A 12,445-nucleotide genomic window follows, 5' to 3' on the forward strand; every position below is an offset into this window, starting at 1 on the left:
ACAGTCCAAGCTCATTTTTCCTTTTTCATTCCTCAACAAGCCAGACAAGCAGACTCCTTAAAGGCCCAAACCATTTCTATATTATTTGTTCGTATCCTACATAAAACTGAGTACAGTGCTGAGCACATAGCATATGCTATATAAAGGCTGTTTTGTATCTGATTGGTGGATAATAAAGATTTAAACAACCAATGCCACCGATGGTGGGTTATAATTATAAAGCTACGTAGGCTTGCAAACTATAAGTAATCTATGTTAACACAAAAAAAAAAGAGGTAGAAGAGGGAGGTACATTTCTTACCTACAATACCAAAAGCTGAAACAGCCCGGAAGAACCCGGAGGACCCTTTCTGGCCCATCTTTGTTCTGTTCCCGAGATCCAAGCGGCCAAGAAGCTCCCTCACTTCTTGTGGAGTGTACACATGCTGAAAATAAGCAAACTTAATCTGTAAGGTTGTGCTTGCTTTTTCGATTATTTATTCTTTACTCCTGAAAATTAAAAGTTGCCCATATGAATCATTAGCTATTTCACAGAGAAGTATATAACAACTCAGGACTAAGCTACAATTTTAAAAAGCAAACAAATTCTTCAATATTAGCAATTAAGAGTAGTTACTGGATCATGTTGCTATACTAAAAACTAGTAAAACCTTATCTTCCAAACCAGAGAGTTAAAGGATCCACAGACAAACTTCAAGAAGTCTGTAAACCCCTTAAAATTATAGGTCAAGTTTTGGTTATATGCGTAGATGTGCATTTTTTATAAGAGGGCCCATAGCTTTTCTTAGATTTTCAAAAAGATCCCGATCAGCCACTCCCATCCCCAAATAAAGCCAAGAATTATTACATTATATTACTAAAAACTACCATATTTGGGGGTGGGAGAGACCACAACACCAGGAGTGCAGGAAATCACAAAATCGAATGTATCTAAAATTATTACACACAGAAAATAGTTTTGCAAGAGCTTAGTGAAAATGGGTTCCAAACTGCAGCTACTAATATATGTGAAAAAACAGGAAATTACATGGATTCAGAAATATTCACAGACAGGAAATTTAATACAAAAGTAAGTTAGGCTCTCTCATTTGAAAGAGTTAAAATTCACGTTCAACAGCATCCTATTGCATTTCTCTTTTGACTAACAGCCTCATGTTTTTGTGCCACCTGAAGTGAGTCTCATATTGCTGACTCTGGATAATGTAACATCTGCAAAGAACATTTCTCTAGTGCACAGCGAGTCATGAGAAGAGGCCCTACAGGTGATTTTTAGCAGCATCATAAAGTCTGCAGTATAGAAATCCTCTCTGACTGCAAGTACCTTCATATTAAAGCACTTGAGGCCTGGTGCACAAAATTTGTGCATGGGGGTTGGGGGATGGTGGGGAGTGGATCCCTCAGCCCAGCCTGCACCTCTCTCAATCCAGAACTGCTGGCTCCTAACTGTCTCTGCCTGCCTGATCGCCCCTAACCGCCCTACCCGGCCGGCCTGATCACCACTCACTGCCTCTGACTGGGAGGGGGAGGAGGGGGAGGCTGTGAATAAAAGAGCCCTAGAGACTGGCTGGTGGGGCTCAGTGGTTGAGCCTTGACTTATGAACCAGGAGGTCACAGTTTGGTTCCCAGTCAGGGTACATGCCCAGGTTGCGGGCTTGATCCCCAGTGTGGGGCATGTAGGAGACAGCTGATCAATGATTCTCTCTCATCATTGATGTTTCCATCTCTCTCTCCCTCTCCTTTCTGCTCTGAAATCAATTTAAAAAATTTTGTTTTAATGAGAAACAAACTTGCCATACTATTTGACATCAGTAATTTCTAGAAACCACATTAGAGATTCAAATTCTAGCCAACCATGAAAAGTAATTGTAATTTTTAGATACATAATAAAAAGATTATATATCACTAGAAGGTGTAAGGATATTTGATGCCCTTTAAACAGGTACCAACGTTTCTGTTTGGATTCAGGTTTGTAAGATACTTACCCTATCATCAATTATGACCAAATCCTTTGGTTCTGTTCTATCAATTTTCAAAACACGGTATTTTGTTTCTGCATGGTTGCTCCCAACTAGAAAGTATCTCTATAAATAAAAAGGAATGACATTAGTTTTTTAAGGCATTCTGCTTTACACACATTGAATACCCACATCAGGTTTTGAAATTAAATACATTAATAAAGTGAGGTTACTTTTTAAAAGAAATATCTCTCTTAAGTATAACTGGCAGATTAAAGAAAGGCTGATTCAAAAGGTCAATTTTAGAAATGAAATATTCTTAGTGGTGCAAGCATCAGTCTGATATCTGAAAGGTGCCCAGTAACCAGGTCAGATGAATTTAATTATATTATATAGAGATTAACCTAACTGATGGGAGGCTGATGATTGAACTCTGCCAGGAAGGAGCAGCTCTGGTGAGAATGAGAAAGCTCCGCATATAATTAGGAATGCTGACACAATTATCACTATTAAAATATTGATATTTTATCATGTAAGTCTTTACAAATTTTCTGCAGATGGCTGAAAATTACTTTAGTATAGCAACTCTAGAAATCCACCACGAAGTTCTATAAAAGATTAAAATGAGTGTACATTTCCTAAATGGCTTGTTATAGATAAGCTACGAGAAATAATTAATATTCTTTCTCTTCTGAAACACTCCCTTGGAGCATTATACCTGAGCACATTAGTCTTCTTATATGAATACTGAGAACAAAATGAATAATAAAACTGTGGAAAATAATAATCTTATGTTTAAATGAGAATTCATTTAAGAAAACCTAAACAAGATAATTTTACAGTTGCATTTCAGAAAGTAAATAAAACTCCAATAGCAAAGATAAATTATTTAAAGATATTTTGCTTCAAAAATGTCCTTTAAAATATGGTACATTTTCAACATTGCAAAAACGGAGAAAACACTGCCACAATCAACTGGCATCTTACCATCTCATTGGTCAGCTGAGATTATAGATACACAAAGCAATTAATAAAATTCTCCAGATAAATGACCAAACTAAAGTTTGTGGACCACAGCAATTCAGAACAAGAAAGGTTAATGTTGGTTACTACAGATGTGGAGAATGTCAGCGGCGTCAGGACCTGAACTGAACCTTAAAGGATCAATAAGATTTTTTAAAGTATGATTTTACTATATATCAGAATATGAGCACTTGGTTTCATTGTTTCAACACTAAATCTGTAGAAATAGATTTTTTTTCTTACTAAGTATATATCTGTTTATAAAGGTCTGATCTAGACTTCCAAGTTATAAAGAACAAAACCATGTTAAAAGATACTGGGTTCACCAATCTCAAGAAGAAGGATAACCAAAGAACTGAATCAATCCCTTATCCCCTAGGAGAGGCAGAGTCTGGAAGGCAATGCCAGTTATAATGAGGTAGGGAAAAAGCAATTATACTAAAAATTAGTAAACTACCTTGAGACATCTTGGACTAGCAAGTGACCAGGACTTGATACACTGGGGAGCAGTACAAGGGGAGGGAGGAGGTCAAAGATTCTCAGCTGGCCTCAGCTAATTCCTTCCCTGAAGTCCTGCCCACAATGAATCAACGTAATAAAACTAACTTCAGAAGAATGGTTTGTAAACTATACATGTTTGTTAGCAGAAAAAGGAGCCACCTTCTTGAGGACTTCAGGGAAACAGTTCCTGGAAGAGGAAATAGCAAGTGCAAAGACATAAGAGGCGGAAAGCTTGTGTGTTTGTTGGAAGAACAACAGTAAGTGACAAAATGCTCATAAAACACCTGACAGTCAACAGTGTTGAATACAAAGAAAACACTAGAAGAGTGTTCATTCCCTTCTCTCCTTTGTGTGTAAGACATCAGCAAGTCTATGTCACTGTATTTGGAGAAAAGAACCAAAATAAACAAACAAATGCACAAAGAAGCAAACCCAAAACCCAGGAAGTAGAGTACCCCAGAGGAAGAAGAGCATATGCAGAACCAGAATGCGACCAGAAAAGGGAAGAATGTACAAATCTATTAGTAATCAGTCTTTCTCCTCAGGAGAGAAGAATATGCAAATCAACAACCATGCGTAGTAAGTTATAACAGAGGTATGGACTGGACAACACAGGAGGGGCACTTAATTCATTTGGGGAAGGTCAGAGAAAGCTATGCAGAGAGGCTGATGCTGTCCGAATATTGATATGCAGGACTTAATATACTGAGCCAAAATAGGACCAATGATACCCACCATCTCCACCTACAACAATCCTCTCTCATCACCTACCCCACCCAGGCACTTTTATTTATATCTCAATGTAATGCTTACTCCTGAAGGCATTGTCTGAATTTGTTTGGGGCATGTCTGCTTCCTATGCAGCTCAGGAGACGGGCTAACACCATGAGCTCTGTGATTTTTAATTCTAGCCCGGTCGCACCATCTGATTCCACGGGTTAGGTGAAAGAACAACCTCCTGCCACAGGCTGATCATTTAAGTTGCTGGGTAACTTTCTACAACATTTACACTAACCCATCTTTTTTTGTATAGGCACACAGAAAGACGGCCCTTTTTAGTCAGCCACTCAGCAAGGCACATCACAGCTCTAAGGGAGGTAAAATCCCTGACTGAAATTCCTAGAATTTTAATAGATCCTGGGAAACCTAAAGATTAAGTGCAGTAGGATTATGATTTGCCAGTTTGTAATTAAAAGGTATAATTCCTGAGATCCTAGTGGGCACATACATTACTGGCTTTTGGAGCAGACACACAGGAGGGCAGACCTACATCTCCCATATCCAGACCCCTCCAAAACCTCCAGGAAGCAGAGGAACCAAAGCTAAAATCCACCCAATTCAGAAGCAGCTCTAAGTGGGAGAAAGAAACAGGAAGCAGTCTGACCATTTACATGTCCTCTCTAAAGCAGTGTGAGACTCCTAAAGATTTTTTGTGCAGAGAAGAGCGACCTCGTGTGTAAGAAAACCAGAGTCCTTAGGAGCCTCCTGTGGACAGAATCACCCTCACGCACTGCCCTCTAGTGGGCAGTAGGCCATCAACTTTCACACCCAATTTTTTTAAAAAAGAGGTAACTTTTCCAGAAAGGCTTTATTTCTACTCGACTTTATTTCCTTCCTGTTAACTGTATCAGCTCTAGAACTATGTGTATTCTTGGACTTTGTTGCATTTAATATTTTGCGGCAAAATGGATTTCAGCATTTGGGGGAGGGCCTAAAAATTGTCCTGAAATATCTTTTCCTTAAATTCTTCTCCACTGTTGACTTTTTCTAATTTTTTACTTTGAAAAATTTTCAAACATACAGTAAGATGAAGAGAATATACAATGAAAACTCATATACCCTTCACCTAGATTCACCAATTGTTAACATTTTGCTACATTTGTTTACTCCCTCCTCCCTCTTGAGATAAGCTTTTTTCTTCTGAACCATTTGAAAATGAGTTGCAGGTATCATAACACATCACCCCTTAAAAGCTCAAATTTTATTTCCTAGAAATAAGGACCTCCTCTAAAATAATCATAAACCTGATACAATATTATCTACATACAATCTATATTCAAATTTCCCCAAGTGTCCCTATAATATCCATAATACCTGGTGTGTTTTTTTAAAAAACAAACAAACAAATCACCAACTCAACAACAAACAAACAACAGAATTCAATGCATTGCATTTATTTACCATGTATTTTAAAAATATTTTAATCAAGCCCTAGTCGGTTTGGCTCAGTGGATAGAGTGTTGGCCTGTGGGCTGAAGGGTCCCAGGTTCGATTACAGCTAAGGGCACACGCCTGGCTTGCAGGCTAGATCCCCAGTGTGGGGGTGTGCAAGAGGCAGCCAATCAATGATTCTCTGTCATCATTGATGTTTCTATCTATCTCTCCCTCTCTCCTCCTCTCTGAAATCAATTTAAAAAATAATAATAAATTAAAAATCACATAAAAAATATTTTAATCGAGAATAGTCCCCCCGTCTTTGTCTTTCATGTTTAAGGAGTCCACATATTTTTACACCAATTTCCCTGGTTTTCTATTGACATCATTCATTTGGCTGTTTACCAGTGAATGTCTCATGTGTGCCAGGCACTGGGCCAGACACCTGAGGGGAAAGGTAAATTGAAGATAGATTTTGGAGATATAACTTGCTGATGGATTAGATCAAAAAAGGATTAATTGACCTAATTACCTTTGTTTGAGCAACTAGCTAGATGGTGGTCCCACTTACTGATGTAGGGAGTGTTAGAGAAGAAACAGGTTTGAGGGTAGTAAACCAAGAGTTCTATTTACAACATGCCCAAAGAGACCAAATGGGAACTTTGTGTAAATCTGGAGCTCAAAGGACAGATCTCAGTGGGTGTTATCAGCACACACATGACATTTAAAGTCATGGGACTGGCTTAAACCTACTAGGGAGGGTGGGAGTAGAGACAGAGCCCCCAAAACTAGGCTGAGATACTGCATGATTTAGAGGCTGAATATGGGGAGGAACGAGCTGAGAAGACTGAAAGGAAGGGCCAGTGATATCCTGGAAAAACCCAGGACGGCGCAGAGTCATCAAAGCAAAGGGGGGAAATCGTTTGGAAAAGGAAGGAGTAGTCAAGGCCACATCAAATGCAGCTGAGAAATCAGGGCGGCTGAGGAGAGAGAAGAGCCCAAAGGATCTGACAGCAGGAACGGGTGAGTGGCCTGTCCATGGACTGTCTCGGTGACAGGGGAGGCAAAAGCCATGATAGAGCTGGTTGAAGAGCAAATGGATCGTCTTCTGGGTAGAGATGGAAGAGTGAACACCTCTGGTCCCCCCAAACACCTCACAAAAACTACAGTAAAGATTTTTATGTTTGTTTTTTAAACACAGCCTGAAGGACAAAAGAAAGCGTGAAGGAGTTATGGGGCAAAAAAAGTAATTATTTAAAACTGGAAAACAGCCCTGGCCGGTGTGGCTCAGTTGGTTGGGCATCATCCCATGCACCGAAAGGTTGCCAGTTAGATTCCCAGTCAGGGCACACAGGTTATGGGCTCAATACTAGATTCCTAGTCAGGGCACACAGGTTGTGGGCTCAATCCTCAAAAATGAGCATGCAGGAGGCAGCCAATCAATGTTTCACTCTCATTTCGATGTTTCTCTTTCTCCTTCTTCCTTCCTTTCTCTCTAAAAATCAATAAAAAATCTTAACAAAAAATGAAACTAAAAAACATGCCTAAGTTGACAGTGGGGAAGGTAAGTAGAATCCAATTAACATCACAGAACATCCAAATATGTGGAAATTTGTGGCATCTCTTTTTTAAAAAAGTATTTTTTAATTGATTTCAGAGAGAAAGGGAGAGGGAGAGATAGACACATCAATGATGAGAGGCAATCATTGATCGGCTGCCTCCTGCATGCCCCCTACTGGGGAACTAGCCTGAAATCTGGGCATGTACCCCAACGACTGGGATTGGAAACATGACCTCCTGGTCAATGCCCAACCACTGAGCCACACTGGCTGGGTTGTGGCATCTTTTATCACTGAAGGTAGAAATGTAAAATTTCAGAAAACTAAAGACAAAAAGAAGATAGCACAGTTCCTAAAGAGGAAACACAAACCTCAAACTAAAGATCAAGTTAAAGTAACAGAAATTCTCAACAGCAACACCAGAAGGTGAAAGACAGAGACATAATCCCTTCAAAACTTTAAGGGACAATTCATTTCAAACTTTAATATAACATTAAATCTATGAATCAAACATGAGGGTAGGATGAGGACATTGTCACACATGAATGGGCTCCAAAAAATTACTATCCATGAACCCTTTCTCATGGAGCCATTGGAAGGGGTGCTCCACCAAAATGAGAGCAAAAATCAAGAAAGAGAGAGACACGGGATCTGGGAAAGAGACTGTAGGATGGTGGCGAAGGGAGCAGGATACTAGCTGTGCTGCAGGCCATGGAAGCAACCAGTCCAGGCATCAGCCATGGCTTCCAGAAGATGGAACTGACAAGAATCCCCAATGTGAGCGAATGTGCTGAGAGGGGCTTCCATATCTGGGAAAGCTGAGGCTGAATTCATTGTAAGTTCTTAGTAAGAACCAGGGATTATAGAAAGAAGGAAAGGACCTCTCAAGTACTAGCAGTTTGAAGTTCAAATAATGAAGATGGAAAGGGAGGTAAACAAAATGCCCAAAAGCAACAAAAAAGAGAGCAGTAATTGCAGTGTACAGGACTTCCCTAAATCAGGCTTGCATCAGCTGGACTGCCTGAATGCACTCATACATGAAGGTGCGGATGAATCACCTCTGGGGGTCATCTCTGAGTGTGTGTTTGCAGATGTGTTGGGGAGGAGGGGGCTGGCAGGAGTTGGGGGGAGAATTAGTATACCAAAAGAAGCTGCATTAAAAAATGCCCCTTTAAGACAGAAAATGATCTGAGCATTTAAAGGCAGAGCAACAATGTTCAAGAAAATGCTTAAAAATTCAATATATAACTTTAACAGTGGTGACTTAATATAAGATGAATGTGTTTCAAAAATATATACAGGAACTCCAAATGGAATACAATAGGTAACCCATTTAATAGGAAACTCAGTACTAACATTATTATCTCCTTTTGTAACGATAGACTAATTCATCACCCACTTTTTATCTGAGGGAAGAAAATCAGCCTTCTTAAAAAAGAAGAAATTTTAGGTTGTCTGACAGCTTCAATTAATGTTAACCTTCATTTGAACTTTCGGAATAAAGGTATTATTTTTAAAGATCACATTGAGGTTCCTTCTCTCAGTCTAACAGTGTTTCAGGCCTGCCTCCTCACTTATTCCAGCAATCCCACAATCAGTAATGCTTCCCGGACAGGAAAATGGGCCCTTGATGGAGAAAAGAAAAAAATTAAGTCAATGATCTAAATGTCTACCTTATGAAGAAAATAAAAAAATGAGCCGGTTAATTTAAAACTTGTAAGAGAAAGAAAGTAATAAGCTTAAGAACAGAAATTGATTAAATAAAAAACAATCAATAGAAAAAATTAACCAAATCAAAAGTTGATTCTTTCAAAAGAATAATAAAACTGATAAAACACCTAGCAAGATTGGCAAGAAAAAAATGAGCACAGAATAACAATGTTAGAATGAAACAAGGAGTTTCACTACAAATCATACAGACATCAAGCAACTGGAAAATCAAACTAGAAATTCCATTTAAGCCCTAACTGGTTTGGCTCAGGAGATAGAGTATTGGCGTGCAGACTGAAGGATCCCGGGTTCGATTCCAGTCAAGGGCATGTGCCCAGGTTGCAGGCTCAAGCCCCAGTGTGGGGGTGTACAGGAGGCAGCAGATCAATGATTCTCATCATTGATGTTTCTATCTCTCTCTCCCTCTCCCTTCCTCTCTGAAGTCAGTAAAATATATTTTTAAAAAAATAAAATTTTATTTAAAATAGTATTAAAACTCATAAAATACTTAGGAATAAATTTCTTTAAATATATTTTATTGATTTTTACAGAAACAGTCCACAGACTGACGCTCTATCCACTGAACCAAACCAGTCGGGCAGGAATAAATTTTTTTAAAAAACTTAAATTTCTACATGAAAACTACCATGTATTGCTGAGAGAAAGAACTAAATAAATGGAGAAATATAGCATGGATTGGAAGATTTAATATTATTTAGATTCACTTCTCCTCAAATTGATCTATCCTATATAATAAAAGAGAAACATGCAAATTAACCATCCCTCTGCTATGCTCAAGCCACGCCCACAAGCCACGCCCACAAGCCAATCAGGAGCGAGTATGCAAAGTAACCCAACTAAGATGGCGAAGGCCACAGAGCTGTAGCAGCAGGAGGCTTGGGTTGCCCCCAGCAATGGAGGAAGCCAAGCTTCTGGCCAGCCCTGGCTGGCCCTGGGCTATGCTCAAGGCTACAAAGTTTCAATTATAGAAGATAAATAAATCCCAGAGGGAAAAAAAAGAAAGAAAAAAGGAGAGGCTGGGAGCTTGGGTAGCCAGAGAGCGTGGCCAGCCTGAAAACGGCCCTCAGTCCCTCACCCAGGCTGGCCAGGCACCCCAGTGGGGACTCCCACACTGAAGGTGCTGTGGCCAGCCTAAAAACGGCCCTCAGCCCCTCACCCAGGCTGGCCAGGCTCTCCTCCTATCTATGGCTGCCAGCACAGCAATGGTGGAGGGAGCTTCTCCCACCTTCTTAGCAGTGCTAAGGATGTCCGACTGCGGCTTAGGTCTGCTCTCCGCTGGCAAGTGGACATCCCCCGAGGGCTGCCCGGCTGCCAGAGGGATGTTTGACTGCCAGCTTATGGCCCGATCCCCTGGGGAGCGGGCCTAAGCCAGCAGGTGGACATCCTCCGAGGGGTCCCCGACTGCAAGAGGGTACAGGCCGGGCTGAGGGACCTCCCCGAGTGCACAAATTTTTGTGCACCCGGCCTCTAGTATATTCAATAAAATCCAAATCACAATGCCAATAGGCTTTTTAATAGAAATTGATAAGCTGATTTGTAAAATTCATATGAAAATGCATAGGATCTAGAATAGCCAAAACAACTTTGGAAAAGAATAGAGTTGGAAAACTTACACTTCCTGATTTCAAGACTTGTTATAGAACTAAAATAAACAGGACAAGGTGATAATGACATAAAGAAAAACAAACTGATCAATGGAACAAAATAGTTTAGGAATCAACTCATATTTATTCAACTAATTTTTCACAAAAGTGACAAAAAAATCAATAAATAATCTTTTCAAAAAATGAGACTGTATAAATTGATGTATTTTTTAAAAAGTGAACTTCAATCCCTAGTTGCCAGCCTCTAAGAACCCTTATCTCCTGGTATCATTACCCTGGTATAGTTCCCTCCCACTGAACTGGGTGACCTACATCACCAGTAGGATATTGCAGAAATGATGGAGTGTGGCTTCTGGGGCTAGGTCACAAAGACATTGCAGCTCTCCTTGTTTCTCTTGAATCACTTTCTCTAGACAAATCCAGCTACATGTCACATGGGGATGTCCGTGAGGTAAGGAACCAGCTCCACTTACCAAGCACGAGAGCGAGCCATCTTGGAAGTAAACCCTGCAGCCCAGTCAAGACTTCAGATTACTGTGGCCCAGTTGACATCTTGAATGCAACTTTTTGAGACCTGAGCCAGAGCTACTCAGCTGAGTGACTCTCAGATTCCTGACCTACTGAAACTGTGTGAAGTATTAAATGTTTTCTTTTAGTTCAAAGCCCTCATGTTTTGGAGTAGTTTGTTGCAACACTAAGTAAGTAATACAACCCCTACATCACACCACACACAAAATTAATTTAATATGAAACACCCTTAAACATAACACTTACAAGCATAAATCTTTTAGAGGAAACAGGAAAATATATTTGTGATCTGGGAATAGGCAAAGATTTCTTAGATAGAACACAGAAAGTAATAACAAAGCAAAAGAAAAATAGATACATTCGACTTTATTGAAATTTAAAACAACTGTGCATCGAAAGATCATTAATATAATGTATACATAGATCAAATCATCTCATTGTATACTTTAAGTATCTTATATTATTGTCGATTATACCTCCAAGAAGCTGAAGAAAACGGTCATAAAGAAAATGAATAGGCACGCCACTGACTGAAAAAAATTTACAAAGGTATAAGCAGAAAGGGTTTTTTTGAGTAATAAGCTCAAAGGTTAAGGGATGTTAATAACTTAGAAAAAGGCATAAGATTAATGGCAACTAAGTAGATCCTAGGAGTTAAAAAAAAACAAACAAACTATAAGCCCATCCAGTGTGGCTCAATATTGAGGGTCAACCAATGAACCAGGAAGTCACGGTTGGATTTGCACATGCCTGGGTTTGGGGCTCGATCCCCAATAGGAGATGTGCAGGAGGCAGCCCATCAATGATTCTTTCATCATTGATATTTCTATATCTCTCTCCCTCTCCCTCTCCCTTCCTCTCTGAAATCAATATATATATGTGTGTGTGTGTGTGTGTTTCTTTTTTTTTAAAAAAAAAAAAACAGAGCCGCTATGAGGACCAGCAGTTTTGACAAGAAGAAAAGGGGTGGGACATTACTAGATGAGAGAACAGAAAACAGAGAAAGGGAACTGAAAGAAATACAATTTTACTGCAGCTATATATTTTTTAAACTGTAGCTGCTATGAGGACCAGCAGTTTTGACAAGAGAAGAAGGGGTGGGACATTACAAGATGAGAGAACAGCAAACACAGATAAAGGGAACTGAAAGAAATACAATTTTACTGCAGAATAAGGCACAGCAAAGAACATATGCAATCCTCGGTAAATGTTTGCTGAATTGATATTAAGTTAGATATAAGACTGGAGAGACTAGCTGAGGACCAATTATATATGGCTTTTAATGACAAACTAAGGAATCCAGCGTTTACTCTCCTCAGAATGGGGACTACTGAAGGTTCAGAGCAGATGAGCTCTCTCGTACTAATTGTGCTTTAGAAAGAACACTAAC

The 12,445-nt window shown here is 39.6% G+C and overlaps 1 protein-coding gene across 2 annotated transcripts in view; it reads right to left on the minus strand.

The window, feature by feature from the left end:
* The window catches only part of FIG4 (FIG4 phosphoinositide 5-phosphatase), a 104,038-nt gene that overhangs the window by 90,532 nt on the left and 1,061 nt on the right, over positions 1-12,445 (minus strand). Inside the window, exons 3-4 of one of the 2 annotated variants that reach the window (XM_006777189.2) lie at positions 1,983-2,081; positions 302-425 (exon numbers count right to left, since the gene is read on the minus strand). In XM_006777189.2, the coding sequence (XP_006777252.1) occupies positions 302-425; positions 1,983-2,081 (223 nt within the window). Of the gene's footprint in view, positions 1-301; positions 490-1,982; positions 2,082-12,445 lie in introns of those variants that run through there. The other variant, XM_015572747.1, reaches the window with a different exon arrangement.

Source organism: Myotis davidii, unplaced genomic scaffold (assembly GCF_000327345.1).
Source record: "Myotis davidii unplaced genomic scaffold, ASM32734v1 scaffold68, whole genome shotgun sequence".
NCBI classification, from domain to species: Eukaryota; Metazoa; Chordata; class Mammalia; order Chiroptera; family Vespertilionidae; genus Myotis; species Myotis davidii.